This window comes from Zootoca vivipara, chromosome 7, assembly GCF_963506605.1.
Source record: "Zootoca vivipara chromosome 7, rZooViv1.1, whole genome shotgun sequence".
NCBI lineage: Eukaryota > Metazoa > Chordata > Lepidosauria > Squamata > Lacertidae > Zootoca > Zootoca vivipara.
In genome coordinates this window covers 44,251,217-44,277,730 of record NC_083282.1, presented here as the reverse complement: position 1 = coordinate 44,277,730, position 26,514 = coordinate 44,251,217, and the positions used below count along the sequence as shown (strand labels likewise).

Sequence of the window (26,514 nt, the reverse complement as noted above, 5' to 3'; positions counted from 1 at the left end):
GACTAGAGGTTTATTATCTATCTAGAGACAGGAGAACAACTGTGAAATTAAGGATTTCTCTTTGGCTCTCTGTACATATCCAAGGGCACCGTGAAAGATCACTTATTCAAAGACTGATAACTTTCATAAAGCAAGCTTGGCAGTTACTGGGCAGAAGAATTTCTTTCATGAGATAAAAAGAAGTTGCTGCTTGGCTAGCAGAGTCAAAATATTTGTAATTTGCACAATACATGTCCTGAGTATCATATTTATAATGTTTGTTCTCAAAAGTGCCATTTTTATCCCTGGTTTCTCCTTTTACATAGAAAAGAGGTTGCTAAACTGAAATGTGTTTGGACAGATGGTCATGGATTCAGTATGAAAAGATAATTAAACTCAGGTTTCCTTTTATTTGTGACACTTAATATAAATGGTTTTATTTTAAAATTGCCAAATTGTTCAGGGTGGTTAAAACAAAAGGGGACTGTGAAGAGCTCCAAAAGGATCTCTCTGCAGTGAGTAAACAGGCAGTAAAATAGCAAATGCAGTTCATTATGAGCAAGTTTAAAATGGTACACATTGGGACCATATTTTACATATATGGCAATGGGATCGGAGCTATCAGTGACTGATGAGGAATGAGACCTTGGCATCAGAGTGGACAATACTGACCCAGTGTGAGGCAGCCGTGATAGGTACCATTAGGAACAGTATTGAAAATAAAATTGCCAATATTGTAATGCCATTATACAAATCTATGGTGTGATCACAGTTGGAATGCTGTGTACGAGTTCTGGTCACCTCATCTCAAAAAGGCTGTTGTAGAGTTGGAAAAGTTTGTGAAAAGGGCTACTAAATTGATCAAGCAGATGGAGCAACTCTAGTATGAAAGTTACAACAATACTTGGGGCTTTTTGGTTCAGATAAAAGGCAAGTATGAGCAGACATGATAGAGGAGTGGAGAAAGTAGACCGGGGGGGGGGGGGATTCTGTCTCTCATAATACTAGAACTTGGGCACATCCAACAATTCTTAATGTTGGAAGATTCAGGACAGGCAACACAGTGCATAGAAAAAAATCATACAGAAATCATTCTCATAAGTGGTGGTCAATTTAGATGGCTTTAGAGGATTAGACAAATTCATGGAATATAAGTCTATCAATGGCTACTAGTTATTATGATTAGGGTCTGCCTCTACTGTTGTAGGCAGTATGCCTCTGAATAGCAGCTTGTGGTTATCAGAGGTGAGCAGAGTGTTATTGTGCTCACATTTTGCTTGCAGGCTCCTCATGAGCATCTGGTTGGCCACCATGAGAACTGGATGTTGGCTATTATGGGCCTTTTGTCTGATCCAGCAGTCTCTTCTTATGGTCTTATCCCCAGCCTCATAGTGAAAATTATTACAGATTTCTTAACTGTTTTAAAATGGTGACAACACAGTCTAGAAAATGATATATGTGCACTAAATTTAAGATTAATCAGTTCACAATGTTACCTGAATAATAGTAATACATTTTAATATGTACATACAAAGCAGGGGTATAGAAACATTGGCCCAGATGTGACTCATAGGGCCTCTGGATCCTGCCCGCATTGTCCCCACCTCACTCTGTACCTTTCCCACTGCAATTATGTGTAAAATGGCTTTATTCAGGGACTTTTCCCTCCATGTGTGATGCAGCCCTCCATACATCACAATCTAGCTTCAAAAATGCCTTCTATTGGAGCAATTAAAAGTCTATTTTTGTCAAAAGTGGTATGTGGGACATTCTTCTCAGAGAGAAGTGCAGCTGAAGAACCTTCCCTCCCTCTCCAATACCCCCCACAAAAAATAAGGCTTCAATAAAGTTAAAATGATGCACATATAAGATTCTGGGTATGGTATGTGGGGTATGCATGTGATTTGCATATGGGAAAGGCATGCGGCCTCCAGAAGGCTGGCCAAAAGGATACACAGCCCTATGATATAAAGGAAAGCTGCAAGTAAGCCACATTCTCCTTCAGGAAAAAAATATCTTACCTTGAAATGTCTCCCCAGTACCATTCGGCATCCTGCAGCGATGAACTGCAGTTCTCTTTTATCCCACTTGTATTTACTGGAGTTATTGGTTTGGAGGGCTTTGGAGGAAGAGCTGGAAGAGAGATTTTGCTGGTTTACTTTTTTGGCTTTATAACGATGTTTCAAAATATTAAACAAGGGATTCAATCAGGAAATAATACATTTTAGGTAAAGCATTGTATGGTACTAAAGACCCGTGAGAACTGAAGAGAAAGAAAAGGAAAGTGACAGAAATCTCTTTTCATCTGAGATTGTGGTACTAAAACAGAAAGTTAAGTTTAGAAAAAGTTTGGTTTAAATGAAAGATCATTTGGCTAAGAGTAATCAATTACTCAAAATATTTTTCTATTTACTTCTACAATGCCTACCACACTAAAGTAGTTAAGATGATTCACTGACTTCTGTTTCAAAGGCTACTTTTAAGTGCCCTAAGTACAGTAGTTCACTGTTCTTGCACATGCTGAATCAAGGCAATTTAAATTATACTGAATTTTACTAGTCATTCAAACTCTGAGTTGCTGATCAAGCATCAGATTCAGTTGGCAGCATACAAAACAGCCAGATTCCAGGATACAGGTTTGGTTCTTTGCTATGTCTTCCTCAAATTCCGCACGTTCACATTTCTCACATCGATAGCCCACCTTTCTTCCATCATGGAACCACAAGGAGCCAGTGCCCAATGCCAGACCGATTACCGGGTATTTGGTTTTGTTTGCTTATGTGGCTTAGAGGCCATAAAATTAAAACCACACCTAGAACAGATTTTGGAACTTTTTTTTTTTAGCATGAAAAAACTTATGGATTGGGCCATCTATTGGACACCTGTAGGACACTAGTCTTGCAGAAGACACTGTGAGTTTGGGAATCAGTCACAGTTCTGCCTTCGGTGATAATACAATACTTGAGCCCAGCACCATGAGAGAGTGGGGCTAATGGAAAGTAACACATTGAGTTGCAAATTCTGAAGTTGACTGTGAAGTGCTTAGGGAAAACATTCTACTTTTTTCAAACTACAGCAACATACTTCCATGTTCTGCATCCAGAGAAGACTGAAACTCCAAATATATAAGGAGAGTAGTACATAATCCAAATTCCAGCCCTTGACCCTAGGACTGGCCACGCTCCAATCTATTTTACTGAAAATTAGCCTACGGCTATGCTTGCAAAGACCAGGGCATTTTGGGATTGGCTTTGCATATCTGTGTAGCCACCCTGGCAATTTATGTTGCACTGCAGTTCCATGCCATAAAAGCCATTGGACTACTGACAAAGTGTCAGGACTTCAATTTGTGTCGAAGTCATTTGTAAAAAAAGTATCAATCCACATTTTTTGTAACATACTGTTCAGTTTTCTAAGGTCTATTCTTTCTCAACACTGTGGAAAAAAGTGTGCAGGAAGAAGAATATTTTAATGAATTGTCTACTGGACTTAGCAACATCCTCAAATGTAAAACATTGCCTGTTACTACACTACAGACACTGAGAGTGCAAGTGAAAAAAAGTACTAAGGTTAAGAATTATTCAAGTTTACTTGAGATTATTTTAAGAACTTCAGAGATGCTGCAACAAAAGGATAAAAGACTGCTTCACACATATATATTAAGAACATATACCACATGCATATAATTATGAATTAGGAGAAGGGGACGTCAGAGGACAAGATGGTTGGACAGTGTTCTCGAGGCTACGAACATGAGTTTGACCAAACTGCGGGAGGCAGTGCAAGACAGGAGTGCCTGGCGTGCTGTGGTCCATGGGGTCACGAAGAGTCGGACACGACTAAACGACTAAACAACAACAATATGCACATCTTGCTTGAAGAGGTTGCACATGTGTGTTCTCCTGAGAGGCTAGAGCACACCTACAAATCCCTGGTGGAGTACCTATGCTGGGAGCTTCATGCAGAGAATAAAACCTTTTATGCTGTTTTTGATAAGCAAGAAAGATGGTATGGATGATATTGTCTACCAAGGATGCATTATAGTAGTATTGCATCTTGGTTCCACTCTTGGTTGGGTAGACCTCAGAAGGTAGTGCTTGGGTCAGGACCCCTGCCCTGGAGTTGCGCTAGGGCAGGGCTGGCCAATATGGTGTCTTCCAGATACAGTTGCACAGCAGATTGCATCATCCCTGATCCCTGGCTGGGACTGATTGTGGTTGTAGTCTAATAACATCTAGAGGACATCACATTGGCTAGACCTATGCTAGGGAGTGTTGTATGGTTCAGCCTTGGACATCTATTCAGAACCATTGGAGATTTTATCAAAGGATTTGGAGTTGAGCTTATCAGTATGCCAATGCCACTCAGTTCTATTCCTCCTTTTCCAGCAAAACAAGGTGAGCTGGTTGAGTGGATTCCTGGCATCTGTATTGGACTGAATAATGATTAGTAAACAAGCCAAATCTAGACAAGACAGATGTTGAGAATGGGAGGTATGACTGATCTAGGAGCTGGTGACTTTCCTGTGCTGGACAGATGGTCCTATGTGGGTGGGTGTGTCTCCTCAGTGACCAGTCAGGTCAGGGCTTGGAAGGAACCCTAAGCCAGCACAAGATTGTTAAACACCAGGGGCCAAAGCTTACTCTCTTAGTGCTACTCTTTGAGAGCCACCTCAGCAAGAGTTCTAGCAAAAGCTAGAACATTCAACATAGCAATCAACCAACCAGTACACAAAGAAAGAAAACTACACGGGAAGACAGAGGAAAAGGAGGGGAGAGAGAAAAGATCATGAGAGAATGAGAGAAGGTAAATCTCAGGCAGCCTACTCTGCCTCTCACCTGGGGTACTATAACCCCAATACTACCTCTCATTTAGAGGTGCTGACACCCACTAGATTGACTCTTATTCTGACAATACATGGGGGGAAACCATTCATATTGGGGGGGGAGAGAGAGTCATCCAACAGTCAGCACAAAATACAGTCAGCACCCTAACAGAGCACCCCTGAATCATGCAGTTCCACCCTGAGAGTCTTACACCCATTTTTATCATTTGAGGCGCCAGTTCAGTTTTAGAGTTGTTAAATTTGTCAGTGAGATTTAGTCTTTGTTACACATAGGTCAGCTTGCAAATATTTATTCACTATTAAAAGAATTTATATACTGCTTTTCATTTCAAGAATAACAAAAGTGGACCTTCCATTGCACCTCAGGACAGAATGCCAGCATAGGAGCTGGAGGGCAGGCTGTGTGGCACCCAGCTCTGTCTTCCAACACTTTGCTGCCATTTCCTGCCCCTCCCCCAATATCTGCTGCCTGAGGGTAAGTATTTCATTCTGCCTGAGGATGAGACTGGCTGTGTACGGCCCATCCCCTTCACATGTTTGAGAGTCCTTCCCAAGTTCTCTGCAGTTTGTGAATAACTCAGCAGTGGACCTGTGTGCAGGTGGGCATTTTCAGAAGGCCAGGGACACCTGCTGAACAGTTGATCTGTGGGTGCCTGAACACACACATATGGAGAGGAGTGTTAAGACCTTTTGGAGAATCAATCCATGCTGCTCTTGCATGCTGCATTTCCGCTAGATGCACAAGCTAAACAGAAGGCAACCTAAGGCTTTCTGCTCCACTTCACAGAGCACCTAGCAACTCAGGCTTATTTGTGCAGTTTATGCACACCCAGAAACTCGAATAAGATATTTGTGTACGAGCCTGAAGTGCTCAGTACTCCATGTGGAAGAATGGAAAGATGGTCTAAATGACAAGCAGCACACAAAGAAGGGTGTTAGTTCAGTCAATCTCCCTTACTCCACACTGTCTGACTTGGACATTACAGATCTGGGGGACTGTGACACAAGTTATTTCTTAATTTAAAATATATCTTACCTTTCTACAATTGCTTAAGGCCACTGACAACTTCAATTTAATACCATTTCATTCAAAGTAAACATCAAAACCAAATCAAATTCCTCCCTCAATCTAATATTCCCAAACAAATGGGACTTGCATCTAAAGGCAAGGAAGGAAGAAAAATGATATGTGGTGGTGGTATGTTCATTCATTCCACAAAGCTGGTGCAGCCCAAATAACACTCTGCTTACCATTAACAAATAACCTCCCTGGTAGGAGAGCAACAGGGAAGTTCTCAATGCAGATCTTAAAAAGTTAGTGGGCTCTAATGGGGAGTGGTCTTTTTCAAGTCCAATTGCTGGAGGGTGAGCTTGAGGAGTTTGCAGCTGGGGAAGACTTCCCTTTCCAGGTGCACCCTTTAGGAAAATCACCCATGCAACAATTAGGCAGTTAACCCTTCTTTCTCCAGCTGCAACATTCATATACCAATACTGGCAAATACATTTATAAATACATAAATTCAAAAATCAGCATATGAAATTGGGCTAAGAACTTCAACAGTAGCAGTGCAACTGGAAAAGCACAGTCAATTATGTTTCCATCTGCCACCCCTCACAAACAGGCAGGCATGTGGCATTCTGCAATAACTGCAGTATTTGAATAGTCTTCAGCAACCCCACTTATGGCACACAGCAGTAGTGAATCCTGGAAATTACAAAGGTATAGATAAATTTGGTGCAAGTTCTCTACCTCCACTAAAAAAGGATAAGAACAGCATATCAGATGCAACTGGGGGTGGTTGGAGAGGACACTGCTTTTCCATGGAAAGAAATAGATCCAAGATGCATACCTGCTCCAATAAACCAACAAATATACTACTGATAATAGGTACATTTCACAGTCTCAGAGTCTCAAGCCTCCAAATCAACATAATCACCTTGTCTTGATTCAACTTCTGCTTGTTAACTGTCACCTATCTTAAGAGAGCTTCCACTGACCAATTCAGAGAAGTTGCTTAAAGAAAAATAAAGCTTGATGTAGTGACAGCAGTATATTGATTATACCTAACCACAAAGCTCTGCATTATCTCTCCTGGTGGCTTTATAGATATATTAAGTAACATAGGTGATAAAACTGATGCCAGTGGAACCCACTATTGCATATCCCAGAGGATGGGCTGGCTTCTATACTAACCACTATCTGGGATTGTTCTAACAAAATGACACAGAGTGAAATCAGTGAGATGGCAACCTCTACTAGATGTTCCAGATGATGCAGTAAGATACTATGGTCCACAATAACAAATGCTGCTGACAATCAGAAGGGAAGCACACCCTGTATCTCCAAATTAAAATGTCCCACCAGGGCACCTAAAAGTACATCCCTATTTTGTTGAACAGAATAAAACATATTGAACCAAAGTGTAAACGACACATCATGGGATTCTGAAATATTTCCCTATACTTCACTGCTTCCCCCTCCTGTCCAAGACCTTTTCTAGCTCAGAATTACCTTCCCCAAATTGCCATTTTACTGGAAGTAGGAAATACAAGGACCACACATTTTTGCTTTGTCGTATTCCTGTTTTTCACTAAGCTCTACAGGATATTCTAGTTTTAAAAAAAAAATAAAAAAATAAAAACTCGTGTTAATTTAATGGTTTTAAATCCCCTCCCCACTGGCCACTGTTGCCATGCAGCAGTAGCCATTTCCCCAAGAAGCAAATTGAGATGAAGCTTCCTACCCAAACATTCTTCTATATTGCCAGACTGGTGCCCATGGTCCCTGCCTCTGGATGCGGTGGAGGCTGAGGAATTCAGCTAGTCTCTATGGCACAGAAAGAGTGCTAGAAAGCAGCTTCCTGCAGTCCTCCTGGGTTTTTCTTACTGAGCTGGCACAGAGAGAGTAAACCACAGGGAGTAATAAAAGGCTCCAACAGTTCTGAGGCTAGAAAGCCCTCTTTGCTCTTGCATCTCTCTTTTCAGGACTCCATAAAAGCCAGTCCACTGTCCCAGGCTGGAAACAGCAGGGACTGGTAGGAAGTTTCTGCCTCTCAGAAAAAGCCTTTAACCCCTGCTGGTGGACCCAAACCAGTGTTGAATGCCTTCCTACCTACAAGGGCAGAAAGAAGACCAAGCCTAAATATCAAGAACTTAAAGAGACATTAGACAAAATAAGGCAAAGTAAGACTTATTTTGTATATTGGGGGAGGGAGAAAGCTCAAAACCTCCTTTTTTTGGTGGTCTGCACACCACAAAGCAAGGAGGTGGGGAATACCACAGGGAAAGAATGAGAAATGATTCTGAACCTGAAAAATACTTTTTTTATATAAAGGAATGTATCTTGTTGAAAATGAGTGGGGAACTGCTCTAGGAACTGGTTGCAGAAGGCTTATATTTTCTTAACATTAAAATATCTTAATTTATTTGCTACCTTGAAAGCTCTCTTAAAATAACTGGTACTGTTCATGGAAAGATGGAACAGTCACGTGAAGGTACCTCAAAACTGGCACTAGGTCCTCATATTTATAAGGCATTTGTACCTTTTGATATTTGTACAGCAAATATAACACAATAGCTTCTATGGTCAATTAGCATCTGCTTGGTAAATTAGTATCCATTTGGAACGAAGCTGCAATCTAAAAATGCAAATCCTTCATCCTATAAAGCACAATTGGTGAAGTATTTAATTTTCTGATTTAAGAAGTCACTTTGGTCACTTGCAGGAACTATCCACACCTGTTCCAACAGTACTAGTATAATAGTGAATTACAGAACTGTATTAAGTGACAGTATTAAAACAGTGCTAGAGATACAGGAGCATAACAGTTGATTTTTTATTTAGTATTGTTTTTATATGCTGCCTTTTGGGATATAATGCACACAAGGTGGTTTATAGTATAAGTAAAATACAAAAAAGGAAATTCAAACAATTCTAAATTAACATTATGTAAGGATGTACATAGGCACATGGACTTTAGAATAAGCTCCCAAATTTAATTTTGCAGCCACCAAGCATAACATAATTTAATGCATTACTGTTGAGAGGGGAATAAAATGATAAAGACTTAAAACAGTCCACTATGAAAAATGAGGATTTTCCCATGTTTCACTGAAGCAATACAAGAGCTACCAAATCACCTAGAAAACTTAGTGTTGAATTGAACTAACAAATTAAAGGGCACCTTTTACGCCTCAAAGTTATTTTCTGCCTATTGTGTGCTCGATAGAATCCCAGAAAACCCAGCTTTTATTTTCAAAATATTGTTTTTAGCCTTTTCCTCCATAAAATTATGTTTGATATTCAATATTTCATTGTCAAGCAAGTTGCACTTCCCCTGAATTACCCCAAACCATATTTATGCAAAAATAAAATCCTGATTTTGCAGAAGGCTCTGATTTTATTTGTTCACTGAAGCAGAAACAGCTACTAATGGCAGCACTCATGACCAGTTCAAAAAACTATGTTTAGCCATTTCCTCAAGATTAATAAGTGAGTGAATCAACAAAACCTTTCTTCTGTATTTGTACATAAGCATGATCAGATCTAGACTTCAATAGCTAGCTGGTATGCACTGCTAAGTTACACAATTTCTCACAAAGGCAAAGATAAACACCATTTCTCACAGTGGAATGGTTTCTCGAGAGCCTGCTTATTAGTAACCCTACTCCCACTCTAAGCCAGCACCACCAACCAACCTGCATTCAGAATTCAGCTAACTCTGATTGGGATTCGAGAAACTGGACTCTGAAAGGAAATAGCACTTCAGCCAATGAAAGCACAGTACTGAGATCATACGTTGGTGACGTCAGTACATAGACTGTATCTGTGGAGTTTCTAGCAGGTACTTTCAGTACAGCTGCTCAGCTCTTGCAAATGATTTTGCTTTTCTGCTTTACAAAATTCCAACCTCTGTGTGAAGACATTTTATGTTTCAAAATACACTACAAATTGAAGCTTCAGAGTCATGTGTAAGGCAATGAAAAGAAAAAGACATGACTCATCTGTAACAAGACAGTGGAAGCAATTCAGTTACTTTCTTTCTAATGCAATTTACATTATTTTCAACAGTAAAGACTCCAAAATCCACTGTTGAGCAATACTTTTTATTAGGACCAACAAAAATCTTACAGAATAATTTTCCAGAAGTTCTCTTATCTGTCAGATTAGCTATTACAAAAGGCAGGGGATGAGAAAAACCGGGGCAGGGGAATTTAAAAATAAATATGAAACTTAAGGTGGATATTTTAGTTCCAATATAACTCTACAATTCTATGTTCCTATGATTCCGTAAGATGGAAATTACTTGCAGCTAGGTACCGCAGGTATCAGGTTACACCTAGAATCCTGAGATACACAAGCAATAGCTGATCCCCATTTCTGGGCTTAAAGCCTGGCTGTTACTCAGATCTTTTTCATAGCATAAGCAAAACACACGGGAACTGAAAGCATTTGTGCAGTATTACATCAAATGACTATTTCTTGTTTAGCCAGCATGTCTGATTGTAGTATTTGATTACAATATAAAAAAGGTCCAGTTAATTTAACTTAATATATGCATTTTTCTTGGAGCAGATTCTTAAAGCACTAGCACAGCAAGACTCCTTAACTCAAGAAATATCTATTTGGGCCTCTAATTGTATGGGGCATGGCTATGCTACATCTAAGAGCTTACCTCACTTAACGTGGTGTTATTGGTTGTGGATCTCTGGAAAACAGTGTGCAACAATTCACAGTGGTGTTTTGTTATGTCTATTTCTGACTCCTCCCACTTGTTCCCAAACTAACAGTATTAGTTTCAGATTTGAAATCATGCCCTTAGACCTTCGGATTTAGGGCAGTATAGAAATTAAATAAATAAAATTTTTGAGAACTGCCCTAATACATTAGAATGGTACAAGAAAGCTCCCAAGGTGGTGAAAACTTTACTATCTCCCATATTACTTGTCAGTTTTGTGCCTAGGTGGTTCTTTAAATGCAAAGACAAGAGGTTCTGTAGTATCTGAAGTAGTAATTTATTACAATACATTTCATAAGCTAGGGTCTGTATCGCTAAATGCAATTATCTGCAGAAAAGAAATAGGCTTGCAGCCTTGCTTTAGAACATCTGCAAGATGAAAAAACAGAGCGTTTATTATGAAAACTATCAGCTTGGTATCTCTTCTGATCATATCTGAGTAAGTACACAGGATTCAGTAGTACTAAAGCACTGACCAGCAACTATTCACATGCCTTCTCAACCGTTATCAAGCAGCATAGTCTAAAAGCACCATGACATCATGAAACAGTAGTCGCAGCAAGACCAAAGGATGATCTTCCTGGGGTGCTGAATAGTGAGGCTCCTTTAGAAGGAGATGGGCTGAGCAGAGCAGATAAAATATTTTTTTGAACCAGAATATAGCTTTAAGATGAATACGTGTGAACAGAAATATAATTTGCCCCTTGGAACAAGCATATTCAAATCCCAGTTTAATTTTGCACATGCATCCAAACATGGCAGCTTCAATAGTATTATGTACAGTGGTACCTCTGGTTGCGGACGGGATCCATTCCGGAGGTCCAGTCGGATCCTGAGGTTTCCGCAACCTGAGGACCGCTTCTGTGCATGTGCACATGCAGGGCGAAACCTGGTCAAATACTTCCGGGTTTGCCGCTTTCGCATCCTGAAGTTTATGTAACCAGAGGGTGACATAACTGGAGGTACTACTGTAATTTCTTTTCTTGCACCCTAAATCCTGGACTCCAAAACCAAGACTCATGCCAGGTAGTATTGCCAAGTTGACAAAGACATCTCACCCTGAATGTCTACAGATGTTTCAGTGGGAAGTATTATCTATTAATAAATCTGTGTTAAGATCCAAAAAATGGGGACTCTGACCCACATGTTCTTCCCATTCTAAGAGGGAGCAGTTCTTCTCTAGAAGAATCTAAAATGTAATGTTTAATTTGGGCTAACAATCTGTGATGTAGCTTTGTTAATCTCTAGTAATAAAACTCAACAAAATGAATTGAAGGAATTATAGCTTTAAAGAAAAGGTGACAGGGTCTTCTGTACTTCATCCCAGTAATTTAGCATTGGCTGTTCTGGAAGGGCAATTCAAATCCTAAAGCTGATCAACAGGTGGCAGGCATTCTTTTACTAGTTCAAACACCAAGGCACAAAACTTGACAGATTATCACCAACCACACAAAAGAATTTCATGGAAATTCCAGTTTGATGAGCCAAATAAGCATTAGGCAGAGTAAAATCAGCACTAAGCTGTATCAGTGCTTTCACAAAGGAAATTTAAATATGGTTTTTTATTTCTCCATCTTTGTGTGAAGATATCAACTCATTAGTACCATACATAAAAAGGTAAAGGGACCCCTGACCATTAGGTCCAGTCACAGATGACTCTGGGGTTGCGGCGCTCATCTTGCTTTATTGGCCAAGGGAGCCAGCGTACGGCCTCCGAGTCATGTGGCCAGCATGACTAAGCCGCTTCTGGCGAACCAGTGCAGTGCACAGAAACGCCATTTCTATACATGCTCAAGTGTTAATGTTACAGGCCACTCCAATCCCTGTGCACAGGATTCTAGGGGTCTTGGCCCTCAGCCAGAGTCTTGTGTTCCTTTGGAGAACTGAAGATGTGGCAGAGGCTGCCATAGCTTCAATAAATATGGTTTATTTACACCTGAATTTAGATGGAGGAAATCCAGACCACATGATCATCTTAAGGGGGGCTTGCTCCCCACAGCAGTGCAGCCCTGGAGTCCAAAGAATCACTCCTCACCTGCCTTCAGCCAGCCAACCAAGATTGTTCTGTGCTTTTTTCTGCTATTCCAAGCTTCATGCCAAAGTCCCCACTTTTCCTATGACATCACGCCCACTTACCCTGGCAACTTTCCAAATCCCGTGTCTCTGTTCACACCTCAGGGCAGGAGGCAAGGACAGTTCTCTTGCATTGGCACTGGCCTTAGCTTGGCCACATCATTTTCTATAGGCTTGCCAAGGAATTCCTATGCAGCTTGTATTTCCCCATCATATCCCAAATAGTCAAAATCTTACCATTTATTATTTTCTAGGGATTAGGGGAGTCCCCCCAACCTATAACAATATCTACAACAGAAGTAACCATGTTTCCAAGAGGGCCCAAGTGCTGTGTGCTTAATATGATTTTAAAATGTGTGTGGGAGGGATTATTGGGTTGTTGCTTTTATTTTGATTATGTATTTTGTGATTTTATATTTTGATTTTATTCTGTGAACCGACCTGAGACCTTTGGGTACTGGATGCTATATAAATTCTAATAATAATAAAAAAATCAGCAGCAGCAGCCCAAACCACTCAGGAATTAAGACTCACAGGTACATTCTAGCTGTAATCATGTGCAACTAGCCTTGGTGTATCTCCCATCAACAGACACAACCAGACAGTTCAATAAGAACAACACAAAACAGGCAAATCCACTTGCTAGATCTGTGTGAATGCATTAGGGGATGGGAGCATTCTTACAGAGCAATTCTATACGTGCCCCCCCCACAAGAAGTTACAGTAGGTTCAGTTGAGCTTATTCCCAGCTCAATCCTATAAATATATAGGATTGCAGCAAAGGTCTGTCGGTTGTTTTCAATTTGTAGAATGCAATACAATGTCATAGGTTTTCTCCCCTGAAGAAAAAATGTTAGAAGACCAAGTGACCTGGCTCTCTTGATGTTACTGGTATATGCATAATTCAGAAAGTCTTTGAAGCTTTCTGGACTTTTGAGAATCAGAATGTGTCTGAGGAGAAAAGTTAAAGCCCAGGATCCAAGAAATTAAATAATAATAATAGCCCAGCCACTCTGGGCGGCTACCAGCAGAACACTAAAAACAGAATAAAACTTAAAACATTAAAACTTCCCTAAACAGGGCTGCCTTCAGAACAACATGAAGTCAGAGAGAAAGTCCTCATAGTAGTATTAAGCTGAAATAAAGAGATCAGATGGTTACAGGCAGACTAACTGGATGGAATCCAGTCATCAGGTTGAATACTCATCTTAAAGTTAATTTTCCAGCAGGGAAACACATTTTCTCCATCACATAACCAAAACCATTCCCTTTTATTTCTGTGTCCTTCTAAGATAGATCAAGCTGGGTTCTTTCTATTGCTTTGATTATTATTATTTGCAACTGAAAGGAGCATTTGGTGGGGATGATTCAGTTCTGTTCTTACTGGTAGACTGTTACCCAGTTCTTCTACAACAAGTGTCTGACCAGAACTGCAGCAAAGGTGATAAAGAACTTGATAATACTACATGTAGACTATGAACCCAAGACCTATAAAACCCAGACCAATTTTTGCAGCAGCCATAAGAAACAGCATCTTCTTTACATGTCAGTTAGAATCTACACTCTCTATCTCTATTGAATGATGCTGTAATTTGTTTTCATGTAAAGCAGAAAGTCCTTGGAGAATGAGGAAGAGGAGATACTGGAGTATCTAGAATAATACTAATTAGTCTCTACTGCCTGTTTTTCCCTAAGGAAAGAAATAATCTGGATGCTAGATAGAGGCTTGTATCTTTAGAAATTGTAAGCCTGTAAGGGCCAAACTGCACGTTACTTCATTTTCCTCTCTACCTCAGCAGGGTTGCTTGGGGAGGAACAATCTAAATTGGGACATTCATTTTGGAAGGCTTAGTGGCATTCAGAATTGTTAAATGCACACACTGCTATAATCAAATGGACAACCCATTATGGCATTTCATTTGTAAAGAAAACATTGGGAGAGCCAATAGTAGACCTTCTGAGTAATTTATAATTTGGTGCTTAGCTTAAGTGGCAAGACTGCTGTGGATTCCACTCAGCCTCTTCCTCCAGATCTGCACCTTTATATGCATCCTATAGGCACCCTTAGTTTCCCAGAGATAAAGTACGGTAGTTTTTGAAAAGCTGTCCAGAAGACGTGTTTATTTAACAATACAGTAATGCACCTTATGTCAAGGAGATTCACCATCAACCATCATATACACAATCAATAACCCCACGAGATAAGTGTGCATGGGAGTGAAACCTACAGCATTTAGTCACATGCATATAAATGAAAGTCTGCTATTTGCTGCATTGCTATATACCACTTTTTAAAAAAGCAATTATTACAAGTTGCAAAATAATATGTCATATGTACAAGCCATATTCCAGTTCTCTTAAGTGATAGCTCTATAAACATTTTCAGAATAAGAAGCAAAATGTTGCTACAGAAAGGCATAATAATGAGGCCAAAGAACTACAGTTATTGTACCTCAAGAGAACAGTTTCAATAGTCTCATTAGTTTGCAGTTACCCAGAATCCTTCTTTATTTCAGTTGACTCTGAAAAGCTTTAATAAAACCACAATTTCTTCCTTTCTATATTGTGCATTTTATTTTGTTTTCCACATTATTCTATAATAACCTTACAGATAGTTTAGGAAAAATACACTTTCCTCCCATCTCCACAACACTTTTTGCAGAGATGGAATACTGGGGCATCACTGCTGCAGCTTCATCTCTCAGTCTTTTGCCGCCAACATATGCTCCAATAGTACTTCATCACTCCTTCCAGCCAGGTCTCATTTCCTTCTGCAGTACCTGGCCATCAGGAGTCAAGTTACGGTAGTATCATAGCAGAGTGCTGTGATATTACTGCTACTGTACTCTTCCCTCTACTGGCTCTTCCCTCTACTCTGCTACCCCCCTCCCAAGTGACACAGGCAAAAATAACAGCACTGCAGCATTATTTTTCCCAGTGTGCAGGAAGAATGCTGCAGCACTATTGTGGCTACCTCTCCCTGCTTTACAGGGTTAAGGGGTGCAGGGAAGCTGATACTCACTAATCTACTTGCGCCAACCCAGTAGGTAGCTGGCTAACCACACGGCTAGCGTCTCCTCTATTGTACCAAACATTTCAATAAGTAGCATACTTTTCTATTGCACTCATGCACCAAAACTAACTTCCTTAATGTAAGACTGGTATAGAAATCACAACCAGAATACACCTTATAACAGAAAGTTCCCTGATATTTCTCAAGCAGAAGGGCTTGCTATTATCAGAGAGGGTCAAAGGAGCTCTATGATGTCCATGTCACAGGCCCAGCACTAGCAGCTGCCCAAACTCAGCTTAAGGAGTTCTAAACAGGATTTACATTCTTTTTAGCCAGAGAGAAAATCTCTCAACAACTTGATTTTTATTTAAGTTGTTTATATCCTGCTTTTCAAACTAGTTTGCCAACAATTTACGTCATTTAGACGTGTAGATAAGGGGTTGCATGTATTCAACAGCATTGCTCAACTGACAATAAAACTTCCGTTGTAAGAAAAGGGACTGAAGCAATTTTTCACTATTTGTCCACCAATCTGTGCAACACAGATGGATACAACCCATGATTTCCAGAATTTAATTATTTCTTCTACGTTTACAGTCACTGTTAGTTTCTCTTATTTTCCCTCTAACAAAATGTAACTCTTCCTTCTGTAAGTTTGCATATAGCAGGCAAGCTGTGCTACCATCCAAAAATGAAACCTCAAAGTAATGGTTTGGCCAACATCAGTTATAATGTATGTATATATATATATATATATATATATATATATATATATATATATATATATACATATACACATCACAGTAATACAATAATATCAAGGAGATCTTTATGATAGAATGGGCCAAGGACATGGGAAACCGTATCATTCTCAAAACTTGTCACTTTTCTGAAAAAAATGTTAGCCTATTTAAACAAGTTTAACCTTCTGAAGTCTTCACATATAAATGGGACCAGCTATAATACTACCGTCACTGCTGGTTTGAGGTGTGTATGTAAAGGTATGGGGGGCAAAAGTATTCAGCAGATACTTGGAAAGGTACCTCCACATTTTGCTTCATAGCTTTCTTTCTAGAGGGCTAGAGACTTACTTTTTTAAATGAAAGCTCAAAGTCTGGGGCCCTGCCCATGGGTGCCAATGAAGGCCTTGGTGGTGGGCACTACATTGGCAACCCCTTACCTAATATATATATATGTCCCCAAATAAAATTCCACAACTTGTAGGTAGCTCAGTTTAACTTTTTATGCAGATGAAGTCAGTACAGTAGACTGTTTCCAACATAAGACCACTTAACTCACCACAGACCTTTGCCATAACCTGCTACTTCTCATTTTCATTTAAAGCTTTACCACATGTAAAGTACCAAAGATGACTGGCTGCCTTAATACGGGTATACCTGTTAGTGGTTTTCAACGTGTCACAAATGATTAATTTCACTCAGTTAAGAAACTTACATTAAAGATCAGGAGTGCCACTATAATAGCTAAACATACCTATCTCACCACACACACACACACACACACAATTTTCTGCTACATGCAGATGACTGAAGCATAGCTGCCAAGTTTTCCCTTTTCTCACGAGGAAGCCTATTCAGCATAAGGGAATTTTCCTTAAAAAAAGGGATAACTTGGCAGCTATGCTGAAGGGATACTACAAACGTAAGTGTACATATATTCATTTTGTGTCCTAAATTGTAACCTATATCTGTAACCTCTGGCTATGAAATGCACTCTCTATCAATATGTATAGGCACTTCTTTATTAGTCTTCAGAAAAGGGATTTTCAGCGACATAGCAAGATGAGGTATAATGCAAGGTTTTTATGTAGATATTTTCTACTCATTTTCTTGTTCTGTTTACATTGTTTCGCTACTTCTAGAACAGGCATCCCCAAACTGCGGCCCTCCAGATGTTTTGGCTTACAACTCCCCTGATTCCTAGCTAACAGGACCAGTGGTTGGGGAAGATGGGAATTGTAGTCCAAAAAATCTAGAGGGCCGAAGTTTGAGGGTGCCTGTTCTAGAAAATATATTTTTAATCTTAATCTGGCCAACCACCCCAGCCCCACCCACTTGCCAATCATCCTATGTCATTAGTCACCTTACTATGACCAATGGCTCAACTGGCACATCTATTATATCATGGGCCACCAATATGGATGCTCATAGATACACAAGAGCCCATGGAGGCTTTCTTTGAGGTTCACAGGGCCCCATCCCCCAACTGAAATTATGCTTCAAATAAAACAATGGAATGCTTTCCCCCCAGGCTTAACTGTGGTACAGGACAAATTTTAGGGTTGCTACACCAGGGGAGAGGAGAGTTGTGACACATAATAACAACAATAAAAAAATTGTACCCCGCCCTCCCCAGCCAAGACTGGGCTCAGGGCGGCTAACACCAAATATAAAATACAGTAAAAACATTAAAACAAACAGTTGATTAAAATATAAGTTAAAATAAAGTTTAAAATGCAGCCTCGTTTTAGTGGTAGCCCATAAATCAAGATCATAAGGGGAGAAAACGTCAAATATTCACCAGGGCCAAACCATCCATGCTGGTCCTACATGGACCAGCAAAAAGAGCTGAGGGAAAATTTATATACAAAATCCCATATAAGGGGTTCCATCCCCCCCAAAAAAAAGAAAGAAAAGAAAAGAAAAAAGAGAGGGGGATTTCAGACTGAGTCCAGCCCAAAGGCCAGGGGGAACAGCTCCATCTTGCAGGCCCTGCGGAAAGATGTCAAATCCCGCAGGGCCCTGATCTCCTGTGGTAGGGCATTCCACCAGGCCGGGGCCAGAGCTAATCTAACCTCCTTGGGGCTCCGGACTTCCAAAGTGTTGTTATTTATGGACTTTAAGGTCCTCCAAGGGGCATACCAGGAGAGGCAGTCCCATAGGTACGAGAGTCCTAGGCCACATAGGGCTTTAAATGTCAAAACCAGCACCTTGAACTTGACCCTGTACTCCACCGGGAGCCAGTGCCACTGATAAAGCATAGGATGAATGTGATCCCGCAGCAAGGACCCCGTAAGGAGTCTCGCTGCGGCATTCTGCACCCGCTGGAGTTTCTGAGTCAGCTTCAAGGGCAGCCCCCGCGTAGAGTGAATTATAGTAATCAAGCCTGGAGGTGACCATCGCATGGATCACTGTGGCCAGATCAGGGCGAGAAAGGTAAGGGACCAACTGCTTAATACGGCAGAAATGGAAAAATGCCGCCTTTGCTGTAGCTGCAACCTGTGCCTCCATAGAGAGGGAGGCATTGAAGGTTACACCCAAACTCCTGACAGAAGGCAATGGCACTAATTGAGCCCCCGCATGAGATGGTAGTTGGCCCCCCAAACCCCATGTTGTCCTGACCCGACCCACCCAGACGACCTCTGTCTTTGAAGGATTTAACTTCAACCGGCTTCCACGCAGCCATCCAGCCACAGCTTCCAAGCATCTGGTGAGTGTGCCCAAGGCTGAGTCAGGATGGCCACCCATCAACAGATAAAGCTGGGTGTCATCAACATATTGATGACAACGCAGCCCAAAGTTCTGGACAATCTGGGCAAGGGGGCGCATAAAGATATTAAAAAGCATCGGGGAAAGGATTGCGCCCTGCGGCACTCCACACACTAAGAAATGCCGTGATGACAACTCCTTCCCTAGCGTCACCCTCTGTCCCCGACCTGATATAAAGGTATATCAGTTACCTTTATATCTTACTTACCCAGGTACGAAAGATTCGAAACCGGGCAGTAATTGGATAGATCGAATGACGTTTTCTTTAAGAGCAGATGCACCACTGCTTCCTTCAACTTCCTTCACATGTGGTGCCGACAACAGTTTATCTGATTTACAAATCTGCTCATGGGCCCCAAAAGGATGGCGACCCCTGTACTATATTCTGATTATTAGAATCTAATAATTAGATCAGATAATGTAGGGCTTAACCTTAAAAACCCTTAACCCTTAAAAAGGAGTTAGAGGGATCTATGTATGTCTGATCTTGGCATTAAACACAATAGCACTAAGATCAGAAATAAGCTTTCTGCCTCCTCCTTATAAATAAAAGGCAGCATTTCCCATTGCCCAACCTATCTTAGCACTGTGCTATTTCATGCTATATTTGGGAGATAAGATGCCTATGCTTTAAAGGTCCTCTTTAAAGGAAATGAAGAGGGAGAGTCACCTTCACCCTAGCAATGGAGAGGAGTGAGGGTTGGAAATGCTGAGTATGTGCGTGCACACACCCTGCCTGTGTGCCCAGTCTGTGAGACTATGTGACTCTCTCTGTGTGTGGCTGAGTGTTTGTTTGGTACGTACGGAATACTGTGTGTTGCATGCCTTGTGCAGTGTGTTTGGCAATGGAGGGAGGGAGAAGAGGTAGATACTTTTCTTTTTTTCTTTCGGAGGTTGGAATGCAGACCCATGAAGGTTGGGCAGGGTCAACAAGTTCTCCATCCCTGCTGTAAGCTTCGTAAGCTTAATTGATAGCAAGGTACAGTGCAGCAACGCAAAACATTTTAAGTCAGACTCCACTAACCAGGTGTTCTCCAGATGTTTTGGACTTCAAGTCCCATTAGCTCCATTCAGCACTGCCATGGAGGGCACCAGGCTTGTGAAGACTGTTTTAAGTAAACATGTGAAGAGGTTCTTACTGCAACGGCATTATTTTTTTTCAGAAACACATGCACTTATGAATGTTCTATTTAACAAACAGAATACAAAAAGCTATTACATTACTATGAGCTTAAGCCTGAAAAGTACAATGTACCAGCTTTGATTCTGCCATTTGAAACCTCAAAGATAAGGAAGTGGAACTATCAAGCACATTAGTTTATCACATATCAAATGGAATATACCATTGCTAACTTTTAAGGAACAAGCAGTTGAGAACTTAGTAAAAAAATTAATATTCACTTAGGCCAAGTTATACAAGTGCAAAAATACATATCCATTTTAAGAGCAACGGCACATTGATGTGCAACTGATCCATATGATCTTTTTTGCTGATGTGCAACTGAGCCAGGAGGCCCGCAATGCAGCGCAGAGATGTTACTGCAATTTCTATCCCAGCATGTGCATAATTTCAAAGCAGCATCAGAGATAGGGTGTCCTATCCTATAGCATCCCCGATTTGAGAGGTTCAAAGTACTTAGTGCCCCTTCCATTCATTTCTGCTGTATCAGAGAGGTTCTGGTGAAATGTGCAGACACTCCCCACTATACCCTCTCTTAAACACCAACAGAAAGGAAAGATGAAGTACCAGTACTGATAGGCCTTCATGAACCGAATTAAGTTTTGTTAAGGAGCCCATGGCATTTTAAGTTCTGAAGTCTGTTGTTTTCTTCAGCATTTGACAGTTCCTTCCACAATATAAATATACCCTAGCACTCTTATTTTCAGTATTAAAGAGATAAAACAGCTAAGATTCAACTATTCCTCCTACAACTCATAGCATCAAGTACAAACAGAATATGAAAGTTGTCGAGTCTAACCCAAGGGGTTCCAGAGCAGAACCCTCTAAGTACTAATCGACACATCACATATTTCCTCTCCTTCCAGCTTTAATCAGATGGCCTCTAGATGATCAATTACGGTAGTAGTCCATGGACCAGATGTGGCACACAGAACTATTTCTACGGCATTTGAGAATATTCAAAGGCAAAAAAAAAAAAAACCCAGCATCTGCACTACCCAGTCACTAGGATGCTCAATGGAAAAGCCCTACATTCAGACTTTTCACTTACATATGGGCAATGGCTCAAGGAGAGGCTAGAGATGTGCTTGCAATTCTCAACAGTAGCTAACTCATAGCTGCCTCATCTAAGGAAATCCTCTTATACTACGGCCTGAAAGTAGCAAATAAAAAAAAATCTAACAAAATGACCCATGTGAGAAGCACTTGTTGACAAGAGAAAAATAATGAGCAAAATAATTCAGACACCTTATGCTAGACATGTGGGGGAGACGGGTGCAACAAGAAGGCAACAGACCTTACAGGATCACAGCCAGTCTGAGAAAAGAGTTCATTTTTCCTTACCAATATGATACGACTCATAAGAATGAAGAAAATCCTACTTATGGCACCTCTAAGATTTTTCTCTTGACCTTGTACTACAAGTTGCCCATTCCTGCACTCTTGTGTCACTTCTTAAGTCTCCAATGCCCCAGAGTAGATGCCCCTCTGCTCCAAGCATCTTAAGAAAGGAGGGGGGGAACTCTTTTTATGTTGTGCCTTCAGGGACACTGGATAATCTAAATTAGTGCACGAAAGCTGTCTATGTGCCTGCACTTTTTTTGCTTCTTTTCCTCCTTGTGGTAATTTTTGTGTTGCTTGCTTATTTACAAATTCATGTACACTGCTCCACATTTAGTCCTTGGATAAACACTTTGCTAGTAAGAGGGAAAATGACCCATGGAAGGGGACAAAGAGAGGTCCTTGGCAGTAGAGATGCCTGGATTGCTCTGTAATAACATTGGTGTACATGCACATGCATAAGCACACATGTATCTTTTATATTGGGTATCCTTGCAGTGTGCACTGAGCTACAGCTCTTCCCCTTTACATAAGATTTCCAACAACAAAAATTATCATTTGCATGTTGGAAATACTTTAAGCAGGCAACACCCTACAGAAACGAAGACAAGGAAAGTACATATTCTTTCAAATCCTTGCTAGTCAAGAAAAAGTGCAAGTCGTATAATTCAATGGACAGTCAAAAAGGAACGGATGTCAATGTATTTAGAAGGACCCATTCCATAATCAGATTCAACATACGGTAATATAATCCATTAATGCAAAGTTTGTTACTGCAGCACTTCATGTTAAAAGCAATAGCTCACTGGGAATGTTTACAAAGTCTCAGATGTTGCCGAATCATATTTTAAAAAGCTAAACATTAACAATATTTTCAAGAATTTATAAACCTGCTCCTCTCCATTTTGGAATAACACTGTCAAGTGAGCTTACTTGACAACTAACTGCAAAGTAAGGGGTGTGTGTGTCTGAGAATACAGACTATTGCTTCGCAGCTTATACCTCTGAAGCACAGTAAATTTAAAGGAGGAAAAAGCCAACTTCAACAATGTTATTATGAATACATATTGATCTAATTGACTAACATCCAATTAATTAAAGGTAAAGGTAAAGGTCCCCTGACAGTTAAGTCCAGTCGCGAACGACTCTGGGGTTGCGGTGCTCATCTCGCTTTACTGGCTGAGAAAGCCAATGTTTGTCCGCAGACAGTTTGTCCGGGTCGTGTGGCCAGCATGACTAAGCCGCTTCTGGCAAAACTAGAGCAGTGCACAGAAACGCCATTTACCTTCCCGCTGGAGTGGTACGTATTTATCTACTTACACTTTGACATGCTTTAGAACTGCTAGGTTGGCAGGACCTGGGACCGAGCAACGGGAGCTCACCCTGTCGTGGGGATTTGAACCACCGACCTTCCGATTGGCAAGCCCTAGGCTCTGTGGTTTAGACCACAGCGCCACCTGCGTCCCATATCCAAATAATTAGTATTCAATAATTACGATGGATTTCAGGACAATCCAACCTACATGACTTTTTTTCACCCTGGGAAGATATACTTTTGCATTCCTTCAATAATTGATCAAAAAGGTAATATAAAGTTTCATATTCATAAAGCTCTGTCACTAATGTATTTCTGAATTTACATAGTCTATTTCTACTGCATCTTTAAAGAATTTGCTTCAACAACTTGAAATCTGCACAAGACACATGTATAAAAGCTTACACTTTGGCTAGAAGTTAATTTTCTGCTAAGGCTGAACAGCTAGGGCAATATAGTCCATAAAATAATGTTCTAGCACTCCTAAGCAACACAAAAGCTCTCCCTAGACAAAAATGCTAAAAACTGTTGCCATTTACAATTGAAAATGGGTTTTAAATTATTATTAATGAGTTCTTGGCAAGTGTTTTAAACTTAGTTAAGAAAAAGCATGATCTAAAAATTTGCAGACCAATTTGCCTATTTATACATTCTCACATATAATAGGTAATAGGTTTCTAAGCTATTGAACATTCCACAACTGTGCTTCACTGCCACTGGAGATGATGTAATCTACTCACTCAACTAATGTGCACTGCCACAGACCACGTTAATAATGCTGATGCATTATGCCAGTGTTCGCTTATTAAATGCTAGCAAAGCAAGAGAAGATATTCTTGACAACTTAGGTAGCTTCCCTTTATCATACATGAAGACTGTACCTCTGAACACACACTTTGCATTCAAAAGGTCCCGGGTTTAAACCTGGCATCCCCAGACAAGGCTAGGAAAGCCTCCGGACTGAAACCCTGGAGAGCTGTTGCCAGTCACTGGTAGACAATTCTGAGCTAGACTGACCAGTGGCCTTACTTGATATAGAGCAGCTTCCTATGCTCCTATAAATAGAGGGGGAGAGAGAGCGAGAGAGCGCCCTCAGTATGTACACAAGCTTTCCAGAGACACCATAGTATGTACCTCTATTTAAATATACTCTGATAAGTTTAAGAGCTCATTGGTAAAGTACCCATATACAATTTTCAATTATGTCTAAATGAGTCATAATGGGGTAAAAATTATCTTCCCATTCTCTTTTTTTATTTTCATTGTAAGATTAGCTATATATATTTAATAATTTAAAAAGCATATTGTAGAAGTCTGGCTTTTGACCATCATAAGAAAAACAAACCTATTCCACTAAATATCCAGTGCCTGTTGCTTAATATCATTACTTCCAGATCCAAGTTCCTCATGATGAAGACATGCAGATTTCACCCACCTGCCAAGCCAACTACGCCTTTAATCCATCAATATGAAATATTTAGACAACTGAAGACTAAGACTGTCACCCATAAATTGCACTACAAAACTATGATTTAGTAAACTAGCAGCAACCTAGACTATTATTCTCAAATCATTTATGCTAGGAGCGGGCTACTGAAGTGAATGGAGATACTTGATCAACACTAGATGTAGTAGGTTACTCATACACCCCAAAAGTTATTCAAACAAAATCTGGAAACAGCTAGTAGGAGGCCTGCATCAATTCAGCGCTATACTGTACTGCATTGACATGGTTGTTCTGTAAAGGAACTCAATAATGGCAACTATTATAATAAATATTTTGGTGAAAATTAAAGAATGATCATCTAGTTTGGATATTAAATTTGACAAGATTTATTGCATTGGCATTCTTTACATATGAAAATTCAATTTTTAGCAATAGCCACACTTATCACTTCTGAACCGTTTTTTCTTTTCTTACACTTACCGGTACTTCTGATATCTCTCTCACATCTAAGCACTCTGAAAGTTTGTGGTGAGATAAGAGTCATGAAGGTCTTCCTTCCATATTCATGAATTTGCCTCCACTATACTACCTAGGAAAGTCTCTTCAAAAATTGAGTGAACTCCAATGGTTTTCAAATACAGGGTGTAGAGTTCCTGGTTGGGTCAAGAGACATACTTGAAGTCTTAGAGAAAGCATTCCAACATAACCTACAAGCACTTTTCCTGGAAAAATTGTGGAACAGAATGAACAAGAATGGAAAATTCTGGGGTCTCACAAATGTTCCTTGATAAATGTATCTCATGTACTTCAATCTATTGGAATAGAATAATAGGATGGCCAGTATCTACTGCAACATTCTCCTGAATACAATCCAAAAACAACTCAATTTAAAAGGCTACATGGAACATATATACCTAAACAGATACTGACAACAGAAATGTGTAAGAAAAATAGGATTTAAAATATATTATACAAGTTAAGTAGCTTAAAATGAGATAGATATGCACACATGATCTTATTTATTTATTTAATTTATTTATTTATTACAGCTAGCTAACCAAATCATAAAAGTGCAAATGTATTAAGGACTGCATGCTATTTTAGACATACATCAGATCCGCAGAGGTCAGTTTTATTTTTTTGTACACCGGATCAAGTTCCCAGCCCTCATGGTGGTTGATAAAAAGTTTAACTGTCTGATGAAGCATCATAAATCTGGATGGATATGAGGAGAGGTCATATGCTGTATAATCATATGCTCCCCTCCTTATAACTACTGTATTATTAACCTTATCCAGTTCCTACTATCGACTTATTACTAATTTTAATGTCACCCTCCATTCCCAGCTTCTATGTTCTCTCTCTTTAGCAAACATTACAAATCCCTGAAAGCCTTAGTGTTGGGTTCACAACTATGCAAAGTAGACCTATACCAGTTTGCTTCATTTGCATCATTTATTCAAAGTACAGAATTTTCTTTTTTCTCTGTTGTGCACAGAACATATAGCCCTGATCAGATTTCAGTCTTCTTCACGGGAAATGTTCACAGTTTTCATTACCAACTTTTACTTTAACTTATGCTTCAGCAATTCAGAAAACAAATATGATAGCCATTAGAAGGTCATGACAACATAGGGGGTACTAAAAAAAGCTGGACATGTTTTGCTTAGAGATTATACGGCTCATTCCTATCCCTACATGGGGGTAAATCCTATTGAGTTCAATGTGATTTACTTCCAGGTAAGTGAGTAGAGGATTGCAGCCTAAGAGGAAATAAGTTCTCTGGATTATTGAAAACTGCTATCAAAGGAAACAGAGAATGGTTGCTACATGCACCAAGAGATAGGACTGAACTTAAAAAAAAGTATTTAAGCTGCAGTTTCACAGACTTCGGGTTGATGTTTGAAGCGACTAATATCAATATGCATTCACCAATAAGTTTTCTGAAGAATTTCCTGAGGAGCAGCCATATTAGTCTCTTGCAAAATGATTAATCTTGTGGCACCTTACTAACAGATTTATTATGGCATAAGCTTTTGTGAACTCAAGCTGACAAAGTATGCTTGAGTCCAT

At 40.0% G+C, this 26,514-nt stretch overlaps 1 protein-coding gene across 6 annotated transcripts in view; it reads right to left on the bottom strand.

Moving 5' to 3' along the window:
* PIK3R3 (phosphoinositide-3-kinase regulatory subunit 3) overlaps positions 1–26,514 on the bottom strand; it is a 253,064-nt gene that overhangs the window by 21,481 nt on the left and 205,069 nt on the right. For all 6 annotated transcript variants that reach the window (XM_035123276.2, XM_060276935.1, XM_035123281.2 and 3 more), the window contains one exon: positions 2,001–2,112. In XM_035123276.2, coding sequence (XP_034979167.2) covers positions 2,001–2,112 — 112 coding nt within the window. The remainder of the gene's footprint in view (positions 1–2,000; positions 2,113–26,514) is intronic.